The following is a 27,154-nucleotide window of genomic DNA, read 5'->3' as shown; positions in this document are numbered from 1 at the left end:
AGGACCCACCGTCATGTCCTCACTGGGTCATGACAGTCCCAAACAGCATCTCCCACCGGCCACAGCCTGGTTTGGGTGCCAGGGACCTTAAAGCTCCTCCGGCAGACACTGGAACTGGAGGAGCTTCAAGGTCCCTGGCACCCAACCCAGGCTGGGGTTCCACAGCATCGATGTCCCCTCACACCCCTCCCGTGCTCCCTCACTGCCCCTTCAGGGACCCAGCGCCATCTTCCCCCCCCACCTCAGGGTGTCCCCGCGGCCGCCATTATTGCCGGGGGGGGCGGTCCCGGAGCCGGGGGCGGGCAGCGCTCTTCCCGTTCCCGTTTTACCTCAGTTCCTGCCGGAGCGCGGCGCCTGTCACGAGCACGGCCCCAGCTCCGGCTCCGGCTCCGGCTCCGCTCCCTCCTCCCTCCCCGCGGGAGGCCCCGGCGCGGCCATGGAGCGTTGAGCGGCGGCCACGGCCCCGACCCCGCCGCCGGGCCGGGGCCGGGCCGGGCCCAGCGGCAGCACGGAGCCCGCCGGCGGGGCACGGCGGCGGCGGGGAGGCGACAGGGCCCGGCGAGGGGGGCGGCCCTCGGGCGGGCGGGCGAGGCGGCGGGCGGGCGGCAGCGCCATGGAGCCGGCGGAGGTGAAGGACCGCATCCTGGAGAACATCTCCCTCTCCGTCAAGAAGGTGAGCGGAGGGGCTCGGCCTGCGGGGCCGGGCAGGCACCTTCCGGCCTTTGCTATGGGCGCGGGGATGGGGACACCCCTTGGCCGCCCCTCTGATGGCGCTGTGGGGCTGGGGACACCCAGATATGTGGGGCTGAAGGTCAGTGCCTTGGGACCCACCTGCAGACCCCAGAGGAAGGGGCCTAGGGGTACCCCAAGGCACTGAGGGATGCTCTGGGACAGGAGCGTGGGGTCCAGGACCCCCCTGGCAGAGGCTGGGAAACCTTTAGGGATGGAAGCATCCTCAATGCTGGTGCCTTGGGGTACCCCTGGGAGTGCGGGATCTCCCCTGGTGCACCCTGCCAGAGCCTCAGTCTCTGCTGGTTGGGATATCCTGGAGTTCCCCCTTGTCCGTGGGTTTCGTTCTCCTGTGGCCAGGATGCGGCTGGGATCCCTTTTCCTGTTTACTGAGGGATGAGTCCAGCCTGAAACCCTCTTCCAAGGGGTGCTCCCTCCAGCCAGGGATGTGCCTTGGATGTGCCTGGAATCTTTTCCCCATGGACACAGGGGACGTGTGGTTCATACCCATGGGTTGGGCTGTGCCTTCAAAACAAGGGCTCTGAAGATGCCTGTGCTCATACTCCATCATCCCCTGCCCTGCTCCTTGCCCCTGGCATCTGCTGGTGGGAGCGTTTGGTAAAGCCCATCCCTTTGGTGGGTAGTGCCTGGATGTACGGAGGGGCCCAGGACACTGGAGTCTCTGGGTGGCTGCAGTGACTTGTAGGGGCTGCTGAAAGGTCTCAGTTGGAGCATGTGTCCTGCCTGGTCCACGTGTGAGCTCCAGCATTCCTAGAGAAGGGATTCAAGCTCTGTTGGAGGAGGTAAATGGGGGGGTCTTGTTTGTTTTCATCCCAAGTTTTTGGAGCAGGGAAGTTCCTCTGGACTCGCTGACATTTGTGTGGTTGTTGGGTTTCTGCTGCCCTATGGAATAGGAGTTTTCCTGTGCTCTGCAGCGTGTCCTGACACGGGTTTCATCCATGAAAATTTGTCTTTGTGAAGACCATCACCAGTGAATTCCCAGCACTGTTATGAAAGGGATGGTCTGACATCGCCTCTGGCATGCAGGATGGATGTGCAATGTGCAAACCTCTCCCAGCCATCTTCTTTTCTTTCATGGGTGACTGTGCCCTCTGCTCTCTCACCTTTCTGGCCTCTGAAAACTCGGGATACTCTTTCATCGACCTGGAAATCAGTGGATGTTCAGCCTGCTCCAAGCCCTGTTACAGTGCTCTGCAGAGCTGCTGCCTCAGTTTCCCCAGCTATATAAAAACACACTACTAGCATGTAGGATTTATTGCACATCACTTCCTTACATTCAGCAAATCCTTGGAGGATCCCTGTTGGAAATGCTATAAACCCAGCCTGTTGTTTATTTTAGTGATTACTGTACTTGAACAGGACTCCACAGCTACAGCTCTGCCAGCACTCCTCTGCCTCAATCTCTGCCTTGGTCCAGGGGTGGAGAGGGATCTGGGGCTTTTCCAGTCCTGCCTCTTTGGCTTTCTCCTTCAGAGCAAGGAAGCTCAGGGAAATGCAGGAACCTCCATGAAGCCTCATGCTGATGGACTTCCTTACACCATCCCAGTGGAACTCAGCCACATAGTGAGAGCCCAGTGCTGGCACATCCCTGGCTTTACCCCAGGATGCAGTTCTTCCTCAGGGACATTGCCCCCTTCAGCTCTGGAGCCACCGATTTTTCGTAGCACATGTCTCTGAGCTCAAGACCCTGGTGTTTCTCCATTCACTCCATGTCAGTTGGAACAGTAAGGCAGTAGGTGAGGAGAGCAGGTACATATATGTGCTGGGAAATCCTGTTCTCGTTCATCTTCCTCTCCCTACCTCTGGGTCCCTCTTGGGTAACTCCTTGTGGCTGGGATTGCACCATGGGGCATGGAGGAGGTTTCAGAGTATCTCTGCTCTCATTTCAGAAGCTTCCTCACTGTGTAGGTTGCTCACTCCTTACTTTCACCACTGTTACAGGTTGGAGTGCTGCAGCGGAGGCTTTGGATGTGTTTGTGGTGATGGTCACACCTCTCCACACTGCTTTTTGGCCAGATGATAATAGGGTTTTCACTCCTTGGTTTCAGACTCAGAGGAGTTTGTGGACTCTCAGCCTGTGGGCTACAGGTTAGATGTAACTTCAGAAGTCAGCCAGGACTAAACCCTACCTTGAGACTGGTTAAACTGGGGCAAACTCCCACTGAAGGCTGAGGTTCCTGGTTATGGGGTCAGGCTTTGAGCAGCAGCCACAGAAAAAAATGCCTCATTTGAGTGAGTGGCCCAGGGAAAGCCATCCAGACACTTGTCAGCTTCCCTCTGCCTCAGACAGGGAAGGCAATGAGCAGCAGGGTCTGTGCCACAGAGCTCTGTGGCTGTGGCTTTACCTGGGTGCAGCTTCAGTTTCCACAGGAGACTTCTAAATTCAAGAGTGGGCTCTGAGCACAAGCACTGAGTGAATTCTCTATGAATCAACAGCAGCAAAAGTGCTTTCATCCAAGTGAACCCCTCGAGCCTCAGTAACCAGGGCTGTTTCTCCCTTATTTTCCTAGAAATAGCTGAGGGATGAAAGCCAACTGGAAAAGGTTGGGTCACAAACCTGCTTGGAGAGGGAAGTTACAAACCAGAGGGGGTCTCTGTGGTACCCAAGATCTGGACCGTTCTTGTACTTCACCTGTACCTCAGAGATCAGTGGTAATGGTGCTGTTGACTGTAGAGATGCGAGAGCAGAGGTCTGAGATCAGGGCTCTGCAAAGAGAGAGGCAAAACATCCAATTTGGACAAAATTTGCCTGTCCAGCTGGAGACATGTCAGAGGTTTCTGCTTTTGGTTTCAGGAGAGGTCAGGAAACATTAGCACTGATGAGGGGGGTCCCTGCATCAATTCCAACATGCACCCAAGGACGTTGTGAGCATGGTGTTGATTTCCCATCCAGAGCTTGTCCTCTCTGGCAGATGTAAGTTAATTCAGAGGGTTTTGCTTTCTGCACACATGGACAGTGATGCTGAGGGCTCATTCCTTTTGCCTTGTGACTGCTTCTTTTCCCCTTTCCCATCCAGTGCTCCCTCATGCAGCTTCCTGCCCCAGGCTGTGCTCCACCACAAGTTACTGAGCAAATTGGCGCCTAACCCTTAAGGTTTTTAAAGGATTAGGGCTTTATTGAGGCAGAAGGCTGGAGATGGACAAGTTATGACTCAGTGTGGATTCACCCCTTTCTGTGCGTCCTCTCCTTTGTTCACTCACGCGCTTGTTTTCTTCTAGGAGATGCTACTGTGCATGGCAGCAGTGGGGTGAGAACTGCCTCCTGGTGCCTCCCAGCTGAACTCTTACCTTGATAAGCATGTGAGAAATGCCAACAGCTTCATACCCATCCCTGGCCAACATCTCCTGATAGCTAGAACCTATCACAAGTGACCTGGTCCATGCTAAAGCTGGTAGTGTAAATGGTTTGTATTCTAGAGAGGTTTACTGCTGTCCTGCCTGCGATTAGGTGGGGAAAATGCCAGGTCCTCAAACAACACTTATTGTTGGCAACTCAGGAGCTCAATATAAGACAAAAGAAGAGATCAGAATCCAGGATTTTGGGGCTCTCCTCTGTTTTTCAGGCTTTCCTACTGGCTTTGAAGGACACACATTCCCATGAACCCCAGAGCAGCTGATCCCTGGTGCATGTCAATCAGGTGGAGTGATGGTTTTTGCTGATGTTGCAGGAGTTCTTGCCAAAAGCCCTGGCTCTGCTCTGTTTGTGCATGACTTTGGGAAGGTTTCCACTTCCCTCTCAGTGAATTAATGCTGTGCCTTCTCTGCCTGTCTCCGGCTCAGATTTGTACCATTGAAATGCCTTTGCAGTTTCCCCTGCTCCCTCAGCAACACCCGTGCAACATCTCTGCCTCTCCTGTGTGGTGAGGGACGATAGATTTGGGGATGGTTTAGTGCCCCAGTGTCCTGGAGAGGAGCAGGTAGCACTGGAATGGAGCATCCCTCCTCAAATCTCATGGGGAATGTGCTCACCTCTGGCTGGGTGGATTGATCCAGTCCAGCTGCCATGACACAGAGGTGGCAATTCTGGAGATGTGAAAATAGCCAAGCAGTGATTTGTCTCCTGCCTCCTGCTGAGGGGCACCTCACTGGCTCTGAGATCGCAGGGGGTTTATCTCTGCCAGGGTGTTTCTCCTCGCTTGTGTTTGCTCCAGGCCACATCCGTTATTGCTGGGGGGAGCACATAGCAGGGATTGACTTCAGAAGTCCTGCCATGCTCCTTCACCACATGTACCAGGTTTGCCAGCTGCCAGAAGCCTGTGCCTGAAGCCAGCAGCAACCTCCCACAGCTCAGAAGTCAGCCATGAAGACACAGGGATCTCTCAGGTGCTTTAAGAGCCTGTGAACGCTTGCAGCTCCTACACTGTGTGTTTTGGTGGTCCTCTAAGAGCTTTGCCACTCTCTGATGAGGGAATGAAGCCGTTTGCTGTGGTTCTGCCGAGAGCACAGCTGTGTGTTCCCTGAGTTGCTTGAGGATTTCAAAGTTTCTGTCTTTGGCAATTCCTGTTGCCTCATCCTGGGACAGGTCTGGTGATGATATGAGGTTCATCACCCACGCTTGCAAGGGGATTAGATTCTGCAGGTACCTGAAGTGATGCTTGTCTCATACCCAGGGAGGCATTTCTCAAAATGAGCTCTGTTTCTTTTGGTGGACAAGGCTATGATAGCCTTTTGGGGAGAAAACATCCCACTTGTTTTACCACTAACACAGCCTTTCACTGGAGAGCAGCTGCTTTAGGAGGCTGAATTTTGGCAGAGGGTTTGTACAAGGAGCTGCAGCGATGCCTCTGAGCCTCTTTGCCTCTGATTGCACAACTGCTGTTGAGTGATTTCAGCTTTCCTTACCGCTGATAACCTGGTCCAAGAGGAGTAACTGGAATAACTGCAGAGGACTTGGATGATGCGGAGAGATTTATAGCAGCAAATGCTCAGGGTGTGAGTAAACAGCAGCTCTCTGGAGAGAAGCACCTTTACAAGGACTTGCAGCGCACAAGCAAAAGGAACAGGATGCTCCCTGTGACTTGGAAGCAAGTGTCACCGCTGGAAGAGATCCTGTCCTTTGCTGAGCCATGCACGGGTCCAGCCTGCTGCAAGGTTTGCTGCTTGGAAGCAATGAAGGAAAGCCCTGGAAAAGCCTTGGGGCTGTTGAAGCTGACGAGTGTACGTGTCCCATGAGGTGACAGCCTTCCTGGTGCTGGATTGCAAATGCTTCAGAGCTCTGTGTCTCCAGCCATGAAGCATCTTTGCTGTGGGTTTCAGCTTCACCTCTTTCAGGTTCCTGTCTGTGCACATTACAAGCATATTCTTGTTTCTCTCCAGGCTGCTCCAGCATCACTTGTGGTGCCTTCAACATGCTGACACTCTTGAGTGTGATGATGTATTTCATTGGGAAAGCCACAAGATCCAGGCGAGATGACCTAAATCTGGGATGGACACTGGGCACTGAGACTCACACTGGTTTGGAAGCTTGTTGTAAGAAATGTTGAGTCAGATCATATATGCAAGCTCCAAACCATGCTGCCAGAGCTGAAGCTTTAGGATTTGAGTTCTACAAGAGAATAACATCCCTGCCTCAAAATTCAGCCTGCTTTTAGGGAAGACCAGAAGGCTTCCAGACAGAGTAGTTCAGTCACCTCTTTATGTACTTCCCATTGTTTGGCTGTACTCCCCTGAGCAGATATGAGAGTGCTTTCTCTCATACCTTTATGTGTCTGTCCTATCCCTTCCCATTGCCACTTCCCTTGGGGTTGAGCTGCCATTGCTTGCTTGGGACAAGGTCAATCACCCACCACCTCTTTTGGTGCTTCCTGGAGCTCCAGGCTTGCTCCTGAGGGTGCAGCCCCAGACTGAGGGCCCAGAGCTGGTTCTTAATCAGTATGATTTCAATCCCTGTTAGCTTTGCAGGCTGCCTTCACAGGAAACCATGTGGGCTTGCTCTTGCAGAGAGTTCCATCTGTGCAGTGTGGTAGTTATACATGCCACCATCCTTGTCCAGTTGGTGGAAGAATCAGGTCCTGGGAGCAGGCTTTGGGGTTTGGGTCTTGTTTGCATCTCCAGCTGCCTGCCTGGATGGCTTCTGAAATACTGCCCTCAAAGAAAACCCCTGCCTGTTAGCTTGGAGAAGGCATCTTTCAGCTGCTGGGGAAGATGGGAGAGAAGAACTGAGGCAGAGAAAAGGCTTCTGTTAGGTTCTGGCTGCCCACTTGCTGCTCTGTGGTTACTGCTTTAGTTTTGCATTCCTGCAGCTGAGGAAACCCCCTCAGCAGCCCATGTGCTGTGGGTTTCAGAGCACCCCTCACCTTCCCCATGCTGGGAGCGCAATGCTTGGGGACCTGAAGAAATGCAGTAGGTCGGGGGGTTTACTTTCCTTGTGCCATGTCTGTCCTGTCAGGGACAAGCAGAACAAGGGAGGTGAAGTTGGTGTCAGAAAACTGCTGGTGAAACACCTGCAGGCCGGATTTATGGAGCAGAGATGGAGGTTGGGTTGTGGCCAGCTGTGATCAGGGTAAGGAGGCTCTGTATTCCCATAAGGTTTTAGAAACTCTGGAATGATTTCAAAGGAGCACCATGAGAATGACTGGATTTGAGGAATGGACTTGACAGCGTGTTTGTTGGCATCCCTTGCAGCACAGGAGCTCTGTGAATGGGCCTGGAGAGCTTCACGCTCTGAGAACGGTGCAATTAAGAGGTCCTAAAATTGTGCAAGGAATGATCCTTCCTGGTGCGTGCCAGCATGGGGTGTGGTGGTCATTGCACAGTCAGCTCGTGATGGATAAACAGCAATTAAATCCACCTTCTCCTCAATGGGAGCCAGGTGGGATGGAAGGAGCGCAAGCCTCGTGCTCCCCCCCTGCAAACCAGCTCTGTTCCCTTTGGACAAACACCCTCTGCCCTGCTTCCCTCTCAGGAATGTTTAATTCACCTGCCTCGAGTGTTTGGGCTTTCGTAACCAGGTCACCCAAGTGGGTTTGTCCCACGGTGCAGGGACCCAGCCGGCTGCAGCGTGCTCTCGGTGTCAGATGCCTCCTGCACACCAACAGTGCTTATTTTGGCCACAGGAATGTCTATAAATAACCCCGGGACAGGGCTCGAGGCATTCACCAATGCCCCACATGAGTCCATGTCTGAGCCAACCTTCAACCCTTCCCTCTGCATTTGGAGCACAGAGGAGAGGAGGGAAAAAGCATCTCTCAGGACAGCCCAGCAGTGACCAGTGTCACGTTTGGTTCATGTTTTTAACCTGGTTCCTTGGCTCCATCCTGATTCTCCCTTCTTCCAGCCTGGCTCACTGCCCAGGCATGGCAGGGAGCTGCTTTGTGGATGCTTCATAATGTTTGGTCACCACCTCCCAAACAGGTCCATCTGCTGTAATTGGGGAGAGGTTGGTTTCAGATTGTTCATTTGTGGTTTATAGTGATTTAGGGAATTAAATGCTGCATGGAAATGCCTTTTTGTCAGGGCAGTGCCACATGGCTCCTGCCTGTGCTGCACAGTCAGCATCCACCAAGATGCTCGTGGTCATAGTTCCTACAACTTTCCAGCTAGGTGGATCTGGGAGCAGGCCAGCTCCAGGCCTGTTCTGGGATATGATGCAACTGGATTTTGTTCCCCAACTGGGACAGCTGTTTCACTTCACCTTTCCTCTTCATCCTTCTTCCCAAGCCAAAAATGCCTCCCCATCAACTTTGGCAATTCTCAGCCTCTCCCCACCCTCGCTGTAGGGATGACTCAACCCTGGAGGCCCTGAGGCTTCTGTCTTGTTTCCTCCCTGGACACGTGGTGCCTTGGCAGGGATTTGTCTGGCCAAACTCATTGTGGGGCTGTTGCAAGCTGTGCATATCCTTTGCTGGGCTGTAAGCTGTTGGATGATGGGACGCTGGAAACATCACTGTGTCTTGACACAGCACCGTGTAGGAATGTGGCAGCACAACTTAATGCCTATGGATAGGATGAGCCCTTGGTGCACATCCCTGTGACTGACAGCTCCTAAAATGCCATGACTTGGAGTGCCCAGATCCAGATCTGAAACTGCTGAGTGCGGTTCCCCCTTGCAGGGTCCCATGTGCACAGGGCTGGTGTGACCCCATGGCTGAGCAAAGCACAGTCACACCAGCTCATCCTCTGCCTCCTGGCATTGCAAAGGGACAGACTTGAGTCTTTTGGGTAGGTTTGCTGTGGACATCACTATGGGGCTGGGTTTTCCAACAGCCACCCCAGGAAGAGGGTGTAGTGCAGGGGTAGCTGGTTTGTGTGGAGCAGGAGGCTGCATGCTTCTGGCAGAGCAACTAAAAGTAACAGCAAGCCTTACTGTAACACAGAATGAGCCCTTCAAACCCTAGATCCCTTCATGGCGGAAGATTCAGCTTTTCAAGGAAAGAGAAATCTGGGGTTTAGGAATTCCTGGTTGCATCTCAGTGTTGGGAGATGTTGAGATGAGAGTCAGGGCTTGCATCCTCTGATGAGGGGAGCAGGTCGGTCTGTGTAGCAATGAAGAGGGTTGGGAGCTGTGACCTGCCTGGTGGAAGGACTGGAACAAACATGTAAGTTATTTTGGGGGAAGGAAGGAAAGGAAAAAGAGGAAATGTTTCTATTTGCTCATCTCTTGCTGCTCAGGCTCAGAGTGTCTCTGTCACGGGGAATTCCTCTAGTCAGTGGCACACACAGGCTCCAAGTTCCTCCAGGATGCCCTCGCCAAGCTGTGTGCTGAGGGTCTGCTTGGGTTTAGTGTAAGCTAGTGGAGGGCCTGGTTTAGTTCTGTTTCCTCCTTGCTGTCCTCAAACCAGCACAGAGCCTGCAGAAACACCCAGGACAGGCACCCTCCTGCAAGGGTACCCAAGCTCTCTGCAGAGGCGATGGCCTGGTTGGGACAAGATAGGTATTGCTGCCTTCAAATCATGTCTGTATGGCAGGGACTTTGCTTCCTGCCTCAGTTTCCCCCAAAGTGGGATATTTTAGTGAGCTCCAGGGAAAGCATCCCCTGGAGTTTAATCTATCCATTGCTTGAGGGATACGGCTCTGAATTATGACTGTTTTATCTCTGCTGTCCTTGCTACAGTTTAAAACACAGGCTCCAGGTAGCTCCTGAAATAGATCTGGAATAGTGGGAATTTAGGGCATTCTCCTCCCTACCTGTGTCTGGGCTGCCTGTTAATAGTGTGAATCCTCTGGGACAGTTTCCTCCCAGGAAGCTGCTGAGCTGCAATGCTTTGGGTCTCACCTGAGTGTTGTGAGAGTATCTGTGCATCACCAGAGCACCCAGTGGCTCTGCAGCTGAAACACTGCTGCCTGTTTCCTTCCACAGGGGTTTACCTTCTGGATTAGTTGGGACGGGGCAGGTTCATGTGCACTGTGCAATGGGATGTGGGAATTTGGCCATGATTCTTTGGGCTCAGCAGTTCTTTCCCACGTAAGGGCTGGGACCAGCTCCGTGCAGGAACACGCCTGGCTCTCCCGTCTTACCTAAGAGCTCTAGAGGCATTCACCCTTCAAGCAGGGAGGGTGTTGGAGTTAGATCTACTCCTATTTTCAAGAGTGTTGTTGGGAACAGTTTTCCAGGGGCCATGGGGTGTTCTGTGTCCCCTGGATAACTTTTACATGGAGATGGGATGGTGTTTCTAAAGCAGCTTCTTTGCCTCTAGTAATAATCAAAGAGGAGAAAGCAGTTTTTTAGGGACAGATTGGACTCAACCAGCACAAGTTGTTTTTTAAATCTACCACGTAACTGGTGAGCTTTAGCAAAGAAGGTCACTAAAACACTGCACTTGTGGCTCATGTGTTGTGTTTCAGCTTGTCACCAGCCAGACAAATAAAGGTATAGAGCTGAGATTACATCCCTCGTGAGTAATCTCCCTGCCTGAATGCCAAGTATGTGTGAGACGGGGACCTAAATAGATCTGTAAGCTGTAGGGGCAGGAGGAGGCTGGTGGGTCAGCTGGGAAGGGATATAGGATTTGGGGGTAAGTGGATTTCTAGGATTTCTAGCAGTTTTTGCAGCAGCACATGGCTCTGTCTGTATCCAGTGCCTTCTGCACCCTCTGAGTCCCCTTGCTGTGTGGCCAGGCAATTCCTGGCAGCCTGTGTTTGAAAGTCCAGGGCAGCTCTCCGCTGCCTGGCATCAATACCCAGCATCGTGGTGCTCCCTCAGGCCACCTGCAGCAGGAAAACCTCTGTCTCTTCTCAAGATGCTGAGATTTCACACAGATTTAACTGCTGGACTTGGAGCATCCTTCCTACCTGGAAGCAACGTCTCTCCCCAGCCAGGTTTTTCCCATGGCAAGGCCCTGAGACTGAGGAGGGGACTTGTCCATGGCAGAGCCAAAAACAGAGCTCAGAGTTATTTCTGTTCTGAACCACTTTGTGATGGCTGCACCACTGCAGAAGGATCACCAGAACCCCACTGCAGCATTGGCTGTAAAGGAGCAGGTTGTGCAGCACAGCAGGTTCTGAGCCTGCTCAGCACACAGGGAAGTTGGTTGTGCAGCCACAGCCACGCTGCTGGCCTGTCTCTGAAATGTGGATGAGTCTTTATGGGTGAGGTTCTCCTGTGAGTTACTGCCTTTAGGGTACTCTTAAACCCAGTTGCTACACCCTGTAAGTAACCTGCATCAAGGTTTAGCGAGCTGAGGGATTAAAGAAAGCTAGTTAATGCTGCCTGTGAGTGCATTGGCATCTCCATCTGCCTCCTCAGTGGGCTGTGGAAGGGTGTTTCAGCCGTTTCATCTTTTCCTTTTGCAGCTGCAGAGCTACTTTGCTGCCTGTGAAGATGAGACACCGGCCATCAGGAACCATGACAAGGTCCTGCAGCGTCTCTGTGAACATCTGGACCATGCCCTGCTCTATGGGTAAGTGTGGAGCTGCTGGGGTGCTTTTCACCCAGCGTGTAGCCTCAGTTTGGGGAAGCCATCTAGGCAGTCACTGGGATGGAGGTAACAATGCCCTTCCTTAACCTTCCTCTGGGTTTCTTTCTTGCAGCCTGCAGGATCTTTCTTCAGGCTACTGGGTGCTGGTCGTTCACTTCACCCGCCGAGAAGCCATCAAACAGATAGAGGTGCTTCAGCACGTGGCCACCAACCTGGGGCGCAGTAAGTGCTCACAGACACTGCCCTGGCTCTGAGGGCAAATAGGTCTGGGCACATCTGACCAGAGGCCCAGGCAGGTTGTGCTGATGTGGTCGAGGGCTGGGGCTGCAGCAGAGTGAGGGAGGCAGCAGGCAGCTCAGGGCCAAGGAGGTGGGAGTCCTGCCTTAACCGTATGCACCGTGCCTCAGGATCAGGTGCCTGATGCTGCTTCTCCCCTGCTGCAAGTTGTCTGTAGTGGATGTTTGGGACCATCGAGGCTGCTTTTGACACAGGACGGTGCCCAGAGACCTCCTCTCTGCTTTGATTATCCCAACACCCTTCGTCTCCCAAGCCCGTACTGGTGAGAGTGGAGCTGAGCACAGACTCCCCCATCACCTCTGCACCAGAATGTGTGTAATGTCTCATACTGCTCCTGTGTTGATTTAGAGTGATTCTTCCTCCATCTCTCCTGTTTCCTGATCCCTGGAGATGCCCACAGGGCTCCCATCTTGCTAGAGACACACAACTGTGTGTCTGCTTCTCAACCAGCTACCACACAGGCTCTTATTCCCATTCCCACTCCAAATCACAAATCTGCCTCTTCACTTCCCACTGGCATTTTTCCGCCAGATTTCCCCAGTGGTCAGTTGCTTCCCTGGAATGATACCAATGTGAATGGATGATCTGACGTGTTTTAACTGATTCATGGTTATTTCTGGGCTTGCTTCACTTCTCAGGTAGTTCTCCACAAATGAATCTCTCTGCTGCTTTGTTTTCAGGCCGGGCATGGCTGTACTTAGCCCTCAATGAGAACTCCTTGGAAAGCTACTTGAGGCTGTTTCAGGAGAACCTAAGCCTGCTGCACAAGTACTATGTCAAGTGAGTATCCCAGCTCCTAGTCTGGGCACTGGTGGGCATCCCTTCTCAGCAGCCAGCCCTAATTTGTCAGTGGGGAACAAGCAGTTGATCAGGGTCTGATTTTTCCTTTGTGGGTTTTGCATGATTAATTTAAAGGTCCCAGTTGCGAGCACTCTGTCCTGTAAGAGAGCCTACAAGCATCTCTCCTAGTGACTGTTTTTACTCCCCATCCCAGATGTACTGTTTATATTCTTCCATGTTTTCCAAGGAGCTGCTGAGCTCTTGGGACCCAGCTCTGGTTGATACCTGGAAATCTGCCTGGCTGGGGACAGCGCACAGTGGATGTGTGAGTGCTCTGAGCTGCACACATCTGCCCTTAAGCTTTGACACTGCTCTTAGGAGGCAGACAGCAGGGTCACAGCTCTGGGGCAGTTTATAGGGCAGCTCAGAGACACACCACCAAGAAAACAGAAGGGCATTTGAAGCTGTTTCTTTCTCACATCTCTAAAGCTCTTTTGTTCAATCCATGCTGCAGGAACGCCCTGGTTTGCAGTCACGATCATCTGACCTTGTTCTTAACACTGGTGTCTGGGCTGGAGTTCATCCGCTTTGACTTGGATCTGGTGAGTGTTTTACTTGTTTCTCTTGGCTCTGGGAGCATGTATGGGGGCAGGGGGAGGCCTGGGTGCTATGGGTCCTGCTCCTTGCTCCAGGTTGTACATTCTTGTTGGCCTCCAGCTGAGAACATGAAGGTGCCACTTTTAGACAAGGCTTTAGGCTGGGGTCTTTGGGGATCCAGCAGTGGGATTTATCCCTATTGCTCTGCACTGTTCAGGAGAGAAACAAGGCAGCTGCAGGGCAGCGTGGCAGAGTAGAGGAGCTGAGCTCTGCAAGTGTGGCATGAAATGCTGGAGTCCCTCCAGGTGAACACAAAGCCACTGGCAAACCCTTGGTGTCGCAGTGGAGCCGCTGGGCTTCCTCTGAAAGGCAGAAATGGGCACTCAGAGGACGTCCAAGGACAGTCCCATCATTTCAACTGCTAATAACTGTGTGGTGACTCAGAACCTGACTCACCCCGTGCTCTCTTCTCTGCAGGATGCTCCTTACCTGGATCTAGCCCCATACATGCCAGATTACTACAAGCCTCAGTACCTGCTAGACTTTGAGGACCGTCTGCCCAGCTCCGTGCATGGCTCAGACAGCCTGTCCCTCAACTCCTTCAACTCAGTCACTTCCACCAACCTGGAATGGGATGACAGTGCCATTGCTCCATCCAGCGAAGGTCAGTGATTGTTTGAAGATGGGATGTACTCTCACATCCCCTCTGGCTGAGCTGTCAGACTGGATGAGGCAGCAAATGATGGGCTGGAAAAGACCAAAGCAAGAGACCCAGAAGTTAGGCTGTGAGTGTCTCCTGCCTTGCCTTGGGAGGTGCTTGGACTCAGACTGTGGACAGCCCCTTTGCCTCAGACTGGGAGAGGAGGATGTTCCCTGCTGGTCACCTCAGGCCACCTCTCCACCCTGCGGCTGTTTTAGCAAGAACTGGAGAAATTTGCCCATGGAATGAAAGCCATGCCCCTATCTGAATGTGCCTTCCAGTTCAGAGCAGGCACACAGAGCTGCAGAGGACCTTTTTGAACTGCTTCTTTTGCAGTCCAGAGACCCACATATGATGTAGGTGGTGGGGAATAGTTGCCAGGGATTTTTCTCTATGTCTGCAGTCTGAGGAAAAGGCAGCCAGTGGGCTCAGAGGTGCTGGTTTTCCCTCTATGCATCTTAACTTGAGCAGTGTGATAAGTTGTCCTACTCATCCCCTCATCCCTATCAGAGGGGGCTGGATGTTGATGTTGTTCCTGATGGAAGGAAGAGACATACTTTGTGCCTGTGCCCTTAACCTGCTTCAGGCTGGAGCAGGGAGCTCTTGCCCTGCATGAAGCATGTTCACATGAAGGAACAGCTCCAAAATACATTACCCCTGTTCCCTTTTGGATGTCAGTCTGGACAAAAGAAGATCAGGGGATTCTGGAAGGAATAGATGGAGTGATGAGTGCTGTGAACCGGGTGCAGTAAATTCAGGACTGAGTCCACATACAAATGGGTTCCCTCTGAGACAAGGGTCCCCCAGTTGCCTTTAATGTGTAAGATAGAAAGAGCAGACATTAAAGATGCTGGGAAGGAACAGCCTGGAATGGGCGTTAGCATCCTTTAGCGAAGGACTTTGAAGCACAGCCCTGGTTTGGCCTCACCCATGACATCTGCACTCATGCTGTAAGTGTGGAAGGCTTTGCCTCCCAGGACTTCCCATGCCAAACCTCCAGGATCCCAGGTGGAGACAGCATGAGAAGCCTTGCAATGAAAGTCTCAGGAAGAAGCTTCTCTGTCCTCAGGGGTTTGACATAAGCAGCAGTTTTAGTTCTTGCAGCATGCCCTGGGCCTGCATTCCTGTTCCTCCCTCAGCAGAACGTGTCTTGGTGCCAGCAAGTCTCCTGCCTGTTCCTATTGACTGGGCAAGGGGTGTCACTTGGGATAGGCCACGCTCTCTAGCCCCTGTGGTGGATGGAGGCTTAATGCTCATGAGAAGAGGGGTTTGGGGTAGAGATCCAAGAGATTTTGGAGCTACATTTTGGATTTGGCATCATCACAAGCTATCCCATGTGCCCGGGCAGCGGTTGTGATCTGTGTCTCAGTTTCCCTGGGCATAGAAGTGTTCAGTGGTGATGCAGAAATGCCATCCTCTGTGGAAGGACCAGGACCAGTGGAGGTGCCTGAGCCTCCTGCTTGGAGGAACTGAACTTCAGTAGCTGTTTCACTGCTCATCATTTCAACAGGAGCATCTCCCTACCCTGCAAGTGTAGGTGGAGTTGGGGATTTTAGGATTAGTGGACAAGTTTTTCCCTTTAATCACACTTTGCAAACATTAATGGGTCAAACATGACAGTATCTGTGGGAGGTAGGTGTGAGGAGGGAAAACTGAGGCACAGATTGACTAAATTGCTTCCCAGAAGGGATCCCAGCCATGACATGACCATGTTTCTGTTTTAGTTTCCTTCATCCCTCGCTGGTAGCTCCCATAACACAGACATCCCACAGGAACAACCGTTGGTGCAGTTGGTTTCCATTTGCATCCATGTTCCCTAACTATTTTCTCATGAGTTTCAGATATCAGTGGAAAATTGTTTTGTTTCTCTCCTTTCCCATCTCCCTCCCCACATCCCCCTCACACTCTCCCCTGTCCCTTCTCCCTCCCCACTACTTGCATTTCTAATCCTGAGTTTTATCCCTCGTTTTTGTAGATTATGATTTTGGAGATGTCTTTCCAGCAATGCAGACCATGCCCAGCAGAGACTGGGAAGGTGGGACATACTCATCTGTTACAGCCTTTTGGTTTTCTCTCTGCATTGCTGCCACCTGTAGCTCGCTGCATGCTTCCCAGTTCAGTTCTTTCACAAGCAACTGCTGCATCTTGATGGAATTCAGTAGAAGCAGAAAGGAGCAGACAAGATCCCCCAGGGTGGGAGGTTTTGTGTCTCATCTATGAGGCCACATGCAAAGCTTTCCCCAGCTCCTGGTGCATGCAGGCATGCTCATCTGGTGTGTATCCTGGAGCAGAGGGATGTTTTGCTGCCGCTGATGATGCCTCTGTGTCTTCTAGACCAGGTTACAAAAGAAAAGCTTCCAAATCACTGCCCAAAATGAGCATGAGATGCCAGCTGACCTTCCTGTACATCTCCTCTTTGGGATTAAGCACGCAGGATGCTGATGGAAAAGCTGATCCAGTTGTTGATATCCTGAAAGCCCTGGAAAGCAGCTGAATTAATTCTGCTTTCTTTAACTGGGGGCCTTTTGCAGGGATTGCTTTGGGAGGTTTTGTTTCCCTTGCACCCTGCTGTGCTGTGTCAAAACAGCTTTTGAACCCACAACACCCACACATGGCTCTGCTCAGTTTGGGTCTCTATGCTTCTTTTTATTTTACCACTTTTAAACCCAATTTGTCAGCTATGTCTGGCCTTTATGCACAAGAGCATGTGCCCTTTTTAGAGGAACTTGTTCTCCTTCCTCCACATGCACTTCCTGTGCATATCCTTTACATATCACAGGAGTAGGAGATTTCTCTGCTTTACCTCTGGAGGAAATACACCCATGCTCTGTCCTTTGCAGCTCAAAGTTGGATGGAGCCTTGGGTCCAAATTGCCTTGGCTGGTACCACCTCATTATCTGGGGAAAGTCTGCCTGAATTCCATGTGGATTGCTCCTGGGCTCTAACACACTCCTTCTCATCTTCCTTCTTACCACATGGAGATGGTTTAATGTGTCCCTGAAGCTTGAGTGTCCATGGAGAGGGTACAAACCATGTTCCCAAACCCAATACCCAGCAAACAGCGTAACTGTGTTGGTTGCAGGCTGGGAGAAGCCAGTGGATGCCAAAATCCCTCTGGCTTTTGTGTGAGCTTCCCTGTGCAGGTCCTGGTTGCAAGGTGGTGCCAGTGTGAGCCACCACAGCTCTGGAATGGGTGAGCTGAGCAAACCTTGGCTGTACCAGAGCTTCCATTATAAACCCTGCCAGGTTAGTGTCCTGATGCATTCCTTGCTCTTTGTACACAGAGCTAGAAGAATTAGGTTAAGAAGGTTAAGAAAATTGGGGCATATCCCTGTTTTCAACACATTTTGGGGTAAAATTCTATATTTTGGTCAAAGATTGTTTTGTCTCAACAGAACTAGCAAGTGACATTCATTCTGATGATGCAGGCTTGAAGCCTGGGGCTGAAATAGCTTTTAAATGGTTTATTTCCCCTTTACCATGGGATTTACGTCCCCTGATGGAGTTTCACACCCTCCATGTTCAGTGCAGGCTTTTCAGCAGGAGCAAAGCAGTGTTTTGAAAGCAGCCATAACACCACTGCCTTTATCAGATGTTTAGAAGAGGTTTCATTTTCCTACTCAAACCCTGCACCCCAAACCAGTCTGTAGGGCTGTGGTTTCCTTCAGACAGGGTTTCCCTGCCTAGCACGAGGTTTCTACTTGGCTTTGGATACAAAGGGTGCTGGGGAAGAGAAGGGCATGGATAACCTTCCCTTAACCGTGACTTTGTGGATGGATAACTCCGAGCATGACTCCTGTAGCCCTTCTCCACTGCTCCTTTTCCCTCTGAAGACTAACATGGGTGAAGCTGGTTGTGCTGTGACCTGTCTGTGCAGCCTGCTGTCCTCACACTCTGGTGAATGCTGTGTCCTGCCCTCCAGCACACTTCCAGCTTGTGTATGTCTCATGCAAGCAGGCAGCTCTGTAAGGATCACTGCCCTATGGGCTGGCTCCATTCCTGCCCTTCTACTGAGTGAGCATCTTCCTAGACCCCATTGCAGAGGAGAAGCAGCAATGTGGGGCAGCAGCTTTGTTGGCTCAGTGGCATCTTACTAAGGAGCACCATGGTCCCAAGACCCTTCAAGTTCCTTCCTTCCCAAGGATGCTACTTCTTAATCCAGCTGCTGGCTCCTGGGGACCAAGCTGTTATTTCCAGCTAAATGTCTAAATCCCAGCTTATTGTCTGTGTTGTCTGAATTGCAGTGGGTGCAAAGCACAGTGATGCTGGTGGCACGCTGGCCTCTGTCCCTGCTCACAAGCAGCCTGCTGCCTGCAGCAATCTTTGAACTAAGGGGGTGCGACAGTGCTCTGTGGGTACCCAGGGTGGTGTCACTGCCAGCACTGTGGTGACCATATAATGCCCCAAGCCCCCAGCACACGGCTTTGCTTGATCTGACTTGATCTGGTGCCTGAGCTGACGTTAATCCAGCTCTTCCCTTCTTGTCTTTGCAGATGGAGACCTCACAGACACGCTGAGCTGCCCGCGCTCCACCGCCTCGGAGGCAAACGGCAGCAAAGGCTCCGTGAAGAGCCCAACGCAGCGCCACAACCCCTTCAATGAGGAGAAATCGGACGTGACATCCTCCACTGAGACCACACCAGTGCACACGGCTTCCCGGGAGAAGGCAGAAGGCACCCCTGAAGGGACGGACCAGTCTGAGAGCTGCACGGAGCTGGAAGTCATCAGGTAGGGACAGAGCTGCCTGGCCTGCAAACGTGGCTCCGAGTGTTGATGGTGCCACCCATTGTAGCCCAATGGAGACAGCATCTTTGTACAACCATGAGAAGGTGGTTTTATACCTCTAGACACCAACTGATGCCCTGTGTCAACAGAGCTGATCCCTTGGGTCTGTAGAGCTGCAGCCTGGCTCAACGTAAACACCTTTGCCTGACACTATCAGAGAGCTCAGAGGAAGCTGGGAGCTTTTAGCTGTAGTTTTCTCCAGCTGGTGGCAGGGTTGCAGCAACTCCAGGTCTCAGATCTTCTCTCCCGTCCTTCCTCTTGTTTGTCAATGAGCTGTGGTTAAACCTGTTGAGGGAGATGCTTCCTACATCCTGTGTTTGACTCTTCCAGAGGAGATCCCCAGGGGACCCTTGGAGCCTTTAACCCAGACTGAGCTCAAGGCTCTGTCTGCTCACAGCCCAGGACGGGGGCACTCCAGAACCAGCCCAGCAGGCCTGTGCTTTGTTCTCACACCCTGTTCTTCCTGACAGGAGCTGGGTTATGGTGCACACACACCGGAAGGGGAGCACTGCACTCACTTCCCAGCCAAGAGTGGCCTGACAGCAGTTTTGGTGGCCATGGGAGGCCTGAACACTTCCACAGCTGGAATCCCGGAGTGCCATTCCTTTCAGCCTGCGTCTCCCTCTTCTGGCAGGCAGGGACACGGCATTCCCATGTCCTCTTGAAACCTCCCTTCCAGCATCTTGCTCTCAGACAGGGATTTCTCCCACCTCACTTTAGTTCCATGTCCATTTGTGATCCCCTCCATAGTGAAAGGAAGCCCCAGATGCTGAATCTGGCAACTGGAACCTTGGTTCTTTTTGGATGGGTAGGAAACAGTGTCCGTAGCTCGCTTCTCTTGTGGTGGCTGGCATGGACACAGGGCTCTGTGTGGCTACAGTGTTCTCTGCAGTAGGGAAAGTTGCAAAGGAAGGTTACTGGAAAAGACCTTTAGACTGGAGCTGAGGAACAATTCCGTCCCCAAAGGGTCCTCAGGCATTGGAACAGGCTGCCCAGGGCAGGGCTGGAGCCACCATCCCTGCAAGTGTTCATACACTGTGGAGATGAGGCCCTCAGTGCTATGGGTTAGTGGTGGGGGAACAGTTGGACTTGATGTTCTTAAAGGTCTTTTCCAACCTGCTTGATCCTATGGTTCTATGGAAGGGATCCCTCTCCAGGCCACAAAAGCCTAAGCAGGCGCAGACGAGGAACATCTCTCATTGTCTCTCCATGCAGGTTGGCCAAGAAGAAGAAAACAGGCAAGAAGAAGAAAGCAAAGCACGAGGAGCCCGTGAGCACCCCAGCGCCTGCAGCACCCGAGGCCAGCGGTGACAGTGGTGTGAATGGGCTGAGCGACAGAGAGGAGCCTCAGAGAGGTGATGGCCCCGGCGCTGAGCCCGGCCCTGGCAGGCAGGAGGAGGGTGCTGAGCGCTCTGCCCTGAGCCAGCTGGCGCTGCGCATCCCCGAGATGAAGGACATGTCCATGGAGAGCGTGGGGCAGCCGCTGAGCAAGGTGATGGACAGGCTGAACGGGCAGCTGGACCCCGGCGGTGCCTGGAGCGTGCCCCTCGAGCCACCCGGGCAGTCCTTTCGGACTGGCACGCCAGGGGAGACCCCGGATGGATCGTCCTCTGGCGACTTTAGTGAGGGGATTTCAGCCCCCATGGACTTCTACCGCTTTACCATCGAGAGTCCAAACGCTGCTGCACCAGGTGGTGGCCACCATGACGCTGCAGGGCCTGGCCAACCGCCACATGTTTCTGGTAGCCCTGAGGCTCCTGAAGAAGAAAGCAGAGAAGGAGAAGCACTTGGGGCAGTAGAGGGGTCTGGAAGGGCGAGTGATGAGCCCCAGACTGGCCAGACAGACAGCCCCGAGCCCCAGGCTCTCTGTGAGCCCAAGAAGGAGCAGCCCAGCCCTTCCCCAAGCAGCGCTGAGGACTCTGGGGTGGAGGAAGGACAGGGAAGCCCCTCGGAGCTGACCCATCCCTCCGAGTTCAGGTGAGGCTGGGTTTGCTCAGCAGGGAGAGCATCTTCCCACCCATCTTGAGCTCAAGCTGTCACTTTTCCCTTTGTCTTCGGTTTGGGGGCAAAGCCCATCCTTTTCAGGATGAGGAGGAGGTACAAGGGGCCAGGAGGGGAAGGTACTGGGGGGGGGTGGAAAGGTTCCCAAATCAAGGACAAGTTCAGTAAGGAAGGGGATTGTCCTTCCTGGACTCATCCAGCCCCATGACTATGTCCATCCTCTCCTGTCTCTCAGAGTGGATAACAACCATCTCCTCCTGCTGATGATCCATGTCTTTCGGGAGAATGAGGAACAGTTGTTCAGGGTAAGGTGGCCACTGGTGATCTCCCCCAAGGGACCAGCTCTGTGCCTGCATCCACTGAGAGCTCTTCTCCCTCCACACAGATGATCCGGATGAGCACTGGGCACATGGAGGGGAACCTGCAGCTGATTTACGTCCTGCTGACGGATTGCTACGTGTACCTGATCCGGAAAGGTAAATCCCATCCTGACATCCTCTGCTGGGCTGCAGGGAGGGAGGCTTGCCCATAAATGAGGGTACCATAGCTCGGTACCTTCACTGACAGTTCCCTCGTGTCCCCTGGTGCAGTGGCACAGTAGGAAGCTCAGGTTGACTTGTCCCCCGAGCAGCCCTGGGACACGTGGCCACAGCTCTGTGCTGCCTGGGACACAGCTTGGTCTGTGGGTCCATCACTGCTGCTGAGCAGCAACCTGGATCCGGGCAGCGCTGGGCTCCTCTGCCCCCGTTCACGTGGCTCTGTGTTTGTGTGCCAGGGGCTGCAGAGAAGCCATACATGGTGGAGGAGGCTGTGTCCTACAATGAGCTGGACTACATCTCGGTGAGTGCAGCCCCTGGGGAGAGGAGGATGAGGTGGGTTGGGGTCAGTCCTCACCCCTCTGACCTCAGGGGTGTCAGAAGCATCACAGTAGGGTGGTTTTGAGAGGTGCTCTCTCCATGGGGAGTGTTCTTACCAATGAATCTTTGAGACTGGGAGAGCTGGAAGTGATCCTCCCTCAAGGCTGAGAACACTGGGGCTGTTCAGCCTGGAGAAGAGAAGGCTGCGTGGAGACCTCAGAGCAGCTTCCAGGGTCTGAAGGGGGCTACAAGGATGCTGGAGAGGGACTCTTCATCAGGGACTGTAGGGATAGGACAAGGGGTGATGGGTTCAGACTGAAACAGGGGAAGTTCAGGTTGGAGATAAGGCAGAAGCTCTTCCCTGTGAGGGTGCTGAGGCGCTGGCACAGGGTGCCCAGAGAAGCTGTGGCTGCCCCATCCCTGGCAGTGTTCAAGGCCAGGTTGGACACAGGGGCTTGGAGCAGCTGCTGCAGTGGAAGGGGTCCCTGCCCGTGGCAGGGGGTGGAGCTAGAGGAGCTTTAAGATCCCTTCCAACCCAAACCATTCTATGGTTCTAAACCCCACCTCTGCGGGTGCCCAGCTCGCTCGTGTCTTCACATGGGCAGCAGAGCAGCTTCTGCCCTTCTCCCATGGGGCCAGAACCCAGGTTCAGCCCTGCTTTGTTGCTGCTCATCTCCCTCCTGGCTTCCTGAACCCGTCCTATGTGGCACAGGTTGGGCTGGATCAGCAGACGGTGACTCTGGTGTGCACCAACCGGAGGAAGCAGTTCCTGCTCGACACCGCGGACGTGGCTCTCACCGAGTAAGCAGGGGCCGGGTGGTGAACTGTGGTGTTGCTCCTGGGTGACTTGGGGCATGCAGGAGCCTGGTGGCAGCCCTTCAACAATGAAGTCTGTCATCACTGGGGGTTTGGGGTTTGGTTTGATGCCACCGGCTAAGCCCTGCAGGCAACTGGGAATGCCTTGAGCATGGCTAAGCCCAAAGCATCTTCCCTGGATGTACACAGCAGTCAGCCTGTCCCTCAGGCTGACAGCCTCGGGGCTCTGGGCATGCAGACTGTGTGTTCTTTGTGTCCCTCTGAATGAACAGGGACAAGGCCTTGAGTTTCAAGGCACGTCTCCAGGTCTGTCTGCATGTTGTCAGCTCAGGGAGCTGATCTCTTCAGGCCTTGGATCTGTGTTGGGATGAGTGTCCATCTTCTACTCTCACCCATCTCCTTCCTGGAGCTCAGACTTTGCACCCTTGGTCCACAGGTTGATTTTGGGATCCTTTGGTCTGGAAAACCAGAGGTTCACATTGAAGGGAAGTGCCTGTGAAGAAGATGAATCCTCTCTGCCCCAGCCTCAATAGAGATCTCTCTCTTCTCCTCAGATTCTTCCTGCTCTCCTTGAAGTCAGCCATGATCAAGGGGTGCCGGGAGCCACCGTACCCCAGTATCCTCACAGATGCCACCATGGAGAAACTGGCACTTGCAAAGTTTGTGGCCCAGGAGTCCAAGTGCGAGGTGAGTGTGGACCTTGCAGCCATCGCTACACAGGAGATTCCCATGGGAGATTCCCTGCCATTGACTTCTCCTGATCCCTGCAGGCCTGCAACGTGGTTGTGCGTTTCTATGGCCTTGTCCACTGGGAAGACCCCATGGATGAGACTCTGGGACCTGCCAGCAACAGCTATGCCTCCACTGAAAACACGGTCACCAAGGATGGCATCCTGCACTACAAGGCAGGGACCTCCTACCTGGGCAAGGAGCAGTGGAAGACCTGCTTTGTGGTGCTCAGGTTGGTGCCAGGGCTGTGGGTCAGGAGTGGGGTCAGCCAGGGCTCATTGGAGAAGGTGCTGGGACCAGTTTGCTGCCCAGGAGCTGTTTGGGTGATGGCAAGGACACATCTTGTTGGCTGGGGGATGAAACCACCAGCTGTGGCTGCCCAGCAGCAGGAATGCAACCCCATGGGGCTGCATGGGTGGAGGGCAGGGCAGGAGTGGCAGTGAGACCGGAGGCCAAGGATGTTTGTGCAGTTGCCAGAGCTGAGCTGACTCCAGTTCCCATCTCTTTCATCTTCCCAACTGGCAGTAATGGGATCTTGTACCAATACCCGGACCGCACGGACGTCACCCCTCTGCTCTCCATCAACATGGGGTAAGCAGCTGGCAGGATGTGGCACCCAGACCCAGTGGGGATCCAGAGCTCCCTGGGGTGTTCAGAGGGGTGTTTTGAGGTACATCACAAACCAGACCATGCTGCAGCACTCCCTGCTTGCTCCTGGCTGGGTGCAGATACCTGTTTGCTCAGGCTCCGGTACAAGCAGTTGGAGATGGGCTCATTTCCTCCTGGGCCCTTTGATGGGGATTTGGCCTCTGAAGGGCTGATGGAGCCCTCCCCTGTGCTCAACTCCAGGTCTGCAGGACGTGCAGAGACCAAAGCCATCCTTGGAGCAACCCCAGGGGATGTCTCCTGTGGGGAGCAGGCGCTGGGAGGGCTGGGGAGGCTGCTTTGAGGCTGCCCTGGTGCTGATCTCCATCCTCCCCCCTCTCTCCAGCGGTGAGCAGTGCGGGGGATGCCGGCGCTCCAACACCACCGACCGGCCCCACTCCTTCCAGGTGATCCTGACGGACCGGCCCTCCCTGGAGCTGAGCGCCGACAACGAGGAGGACATGGCTGACTGGATGCAGTACTTCTGCCAGGCTGTCTCCAAAGGGGTGAGCCAGGGACAGGCCCCAAGTGTGGGTGCATCAACACCCTCCATCACCCAGAGCCCCTCTGGAGCACAGCTCTGTGAGTGTGGAGCTGCCCAGGGATGTTGGGCAGGGATGGAGGAGGCAGTGTTCCCCCTGCTCAGCAGGGTTTTCCCCATGAAGCACCCTATGGAGACACATCTCCTTCATGCCAGATTCAAACCCCCCTTTTCCCACCCCATGCAGGTGATCCCCCAGGGTGTTGCCCCCACGCCGTGTGTCCCATGCTGCCTCGTGCTGACGGATGAGAAGGCTTTCACATGCCATGAGGACTGCCAGACAAGCTTCTTCCGCTCGCTGGGCACCATGGAGCTCACAGACATCACTGCTGTCTCCACAGAGGCGGGCAAGGAGTACTGTATCCTGGTGAGTGTGGTGCTTTGGGAATGGCTGTCCCAGGCTGGGCGAGGACACAGTGGTAACACCCGGCCTCTCTCTTGGTGTTTAGGAGTTTGCTCAGGACAGCAAGCAGTTCCTGCCCCCCTGGGTCCTCTATTTTAGTTGCACTACAGAACTGGAGAGGTTTCTCTCAGCACTGAATGCTGCTTGGAGGAACATCTACCAGGTGAGTGGGTGAGGCTGCAGCGCACTCTTCCTCTGGTGAGGAATGGCCAACAGGATCCTTCGAGGAAGGTGGGGTGGAATTTTCCATGTGGAGTGAACCCAGCTTCCCCACAAAGGGCAGGAGAGCCAGAGAGTGTCTGTATAACCACAGGATGGGAGATTTGGAACCCAAATCCTATGGCAAAACAGACTATGAGCATCCAGAGTTGGTGAGGGGAATAACCTGGTTCAGCTCTGTCACCCGTATTTATGACACAGTGACTTTGCCATCTGGTTTTGGGGTGGTTTGACACCAAGGGCTGGGGCCCGTTCCCCTCCTGACTGCCCCACACGTGTGTTTCAGGTTGACCTCCTGCACAAAGCCATTCTGGATGCTGCCATCAAGAAGAAATGCGAGGATGCTCAGAGCCTCATTGACAGCGCATGGCAGCGCAGCGACAGCCTCTGCCGCGGGCGAGCGGAGCGGGACCCCTGGTGCTAACCCTGCCCGGGGGGAGGACGGATGCCGGGAGCCCATTTTGGGAGAGCAGGGTCTGTATCCAGCTGCCCCACAGCCGACGGCTCCCCAGCACCTCCTGCCATCGCTCACTCCCCACCAGGATCGTGCCTGCAGGCAAGGACCCTGCACCCCATCCCCACTGTGCTGGGGACATGTGGCACGTTCTGGGGAGCCACCGGACGCTTCTCCATGCAGGAGGTGAGGCTGAGCCCGGCCCCTTTCCCTGTCCAGCCGTGCAGCCTCCACCTTCCTCATCCAGTGACCACGGGGCAAAGTCACTTGCCTTTCATGGAATAATATCTCCCAAATAGTGTGGGTGAGGTGGGCTGGGGATGAGCATCCCCCTGTCACAGCAGGGAGCAGAGGACTTGTTCATTTTAGAGCAGGGATGGGGCATGGAGGTGGAATGGGGAACACACATCGCTGCCGTGCATGTTTTCTCCTGGCTAATGCAATCACCGAGTGCGGCACCTTCACCTCCTGGATCACCCTGCGCTGGGCATCCGGACATCACCAAAACACTCCCCAGCCTGTCCATGAGGTTTGAGGCTAAAGGAAGAAGGACCAGGGCCAAAAATCAGCCTTAAATCCTGCCAGGATGGTTTTAGACGATCTCAGAAGCCAGATTGAGGTTTGGATGCTGGCCCCGTGTGCTGGGGGAGAGGAGAGTGAGTCCCATGTTCTTCAGGTGTTCCAAGGGACGTTGTCACAAGGCTGTCACCAACCACGTCCCCATCTCAGCTCGCTGCCCCCAAGGCCAGTGAGGACCTGTCACCGCTTGCCCTCTACAGCAAGCCCTTGGGGCACAACCCCAGCTTTTAAATAATAATAACGATCCAGAGACCTTCCTTCTGTAATATATGTTCATGGGGCCTTTTTTGGGAGGAAACGTACGTGACTGAATGTGTATGTACATACATCTGCTTCCTTCCCCCCATCCCAAATAAATAATACAGATCCCAGCGCCGGGGACTGCTCTTCCTTCCTCCTCCCATGCTCAGCTTCACTTTGGGGCAGGGAGAAGCAATTGGGTTAGGATAGAGAGATGAGGATGTGAACCCCAGCAGCATTAACCCTGAATTATCCATCCTGATCTCCTGTGATGCAGGAGATAGTCCCAGTCTAGACAAGGAAACAGCCACAGGGTCAGCCCCCAGCATCCCACAAACTCTTCCTTGCCTGTTGGGAGCAAAGGGAGGGAGGGTTGGGAGGATTTTGGGATGGGGCAGCCAGGGGGAGGGTTTCCTTCCCCACCATCCCCAGTGATCCCTGGAGCAGGTTGCCCTAAAGACGGGAATGTGGGGGACAGATGGGCACCAGCGACACCCCCCCCCCCCCCCCTTCCCGTTGCTTTCTGTCCTTGGAAGCTGATTTCCAGCCACTGGGATCACCCCAGAGGGTCAGGAATGGGGAGATGAGGAGGGTGAGATCCCCCCCGAGCCAGCGCCGCGAATTGGCCGCAGCTCAGCCCGCACCGGGGGGAGCCGAACACCCCTCCCCCCCCCTCCCGTTCCCTTTATCCCTTCTGTTTTCCGCAGAAAGGGCCTTTTTTCCCTGTCGGGAATGGCCAAGTCACGTGAGACGAGGACGCCCGGCCGGGATTTGGGATTTGGCTGCGGGGGGGGCTGAGGGGGGGGCACACACACCCCCCCCAGGCCTGACCTTTGCCCCAGATCCCTTCCCCACATTGGGGGTGGCTCCGGTTGGGGGGGGCCGGTTCTTAGGAGGCGGCGCTC

The 27,154-nt window shown here is 54.0% G+C and overlaps 1 protein-coding gene across 2 annotated transcripts; it reads left to right on the top strand.

Moving 5' to 3' along the window:
- The first annotated feature begins 553 nt into the window (after positions 1-553).
- PLEKHM2 (pleckstrin homology and RUN domain containing M2) lies at positions 554-26,380 on the top strand. 2 transcript variants are annotated; one of them, XM_034068062.1, is made up of 20 exons: positions 614-673; positions 11,482-11,588; positions 11,719-11,828; positions 12,584-12,683; positions 13,198-13,285; positions 13,758-13,944; positions 15,956-16,015; positions 18,474-18,708; positions 19,981-20,742; positions 21,002-21,071; positions 21,152-21,242; positions 21,542-21,606; positions 22,336-22,424; positions 22,994-23,126; positions 23,210-23,400; positions 23,694-23,759; positions 24,160-24,319; positions 24,542-24,721; positions 24,804-24,920; positions 25,263-26,380. In XM_034068062.1, exons 1-20 carry the CDS (start codon positions 614-616, stop codon positions 25,398-25,400), a joined length of 3,009 nt encoding a protein of 1,002 aa, XP_033923953.1. In that variant the 3' UTR covers positions 25,401-26,380. The 2 variants fall into 2 exon arrangements, with proteins under 2 accessions (XP_033923954.1, XP_033923953.1); XM_034068063.1 differs by lacking the exon at positions 15,956-16,015 and having other exon boundaries at positions 554-673; positions 25,263-25,400.
- The last annotated feature ends 774 nt before the right edge of the window (positions 26,381-27,154 follow it).

The sequence above is a fragment of the Melopsittacus undulatus genome, chromosome 12 (genome assembly GCF_012275295.1).
Source record: "Melopsittacus undulatus isolate bMelUnd1 chromosome 12, bMelUnd1.mat.Z, whole genome shotgun sequence".
Taxonomy (NCBI): Eukaryota; Metazoa; Chordata; class Aves; order Psittaciformes; family Psittaculidae; genus Melopsittacus; species Melopsittacus undulatus.
The sequence above is the reverse complement of the archived record's forward strand: the minus strand, read 5'-3'. Positions and strand labels throughout refer to the sequence as shown.

Excerpts from the sequence above, each read along its gene's own strand:
- PLEKHM2 (XM_034068062.1), top strand. The coding sequence starts at position 614 with ATGGAGCCGGCGGAGGTGAAGGACCGCATCCTGGAGAACATCTCCCTC. Across the intron at positions 12,684-13,197 it reads CTGCACAAGTACTATGTCAA|GAACGCCCTGGTTTGCAGTC; the intron begins GTGAGTATCCCA and ends TCCATGCTGCAG. Across the intron at positions 21,072-21,151 it reads ATGAGGAACAGTTGTTCAGG|ATGATCCGGATGAGCACTGG; the intron begins GTAAGGTGGCCA and ends CCCTCCACACAG.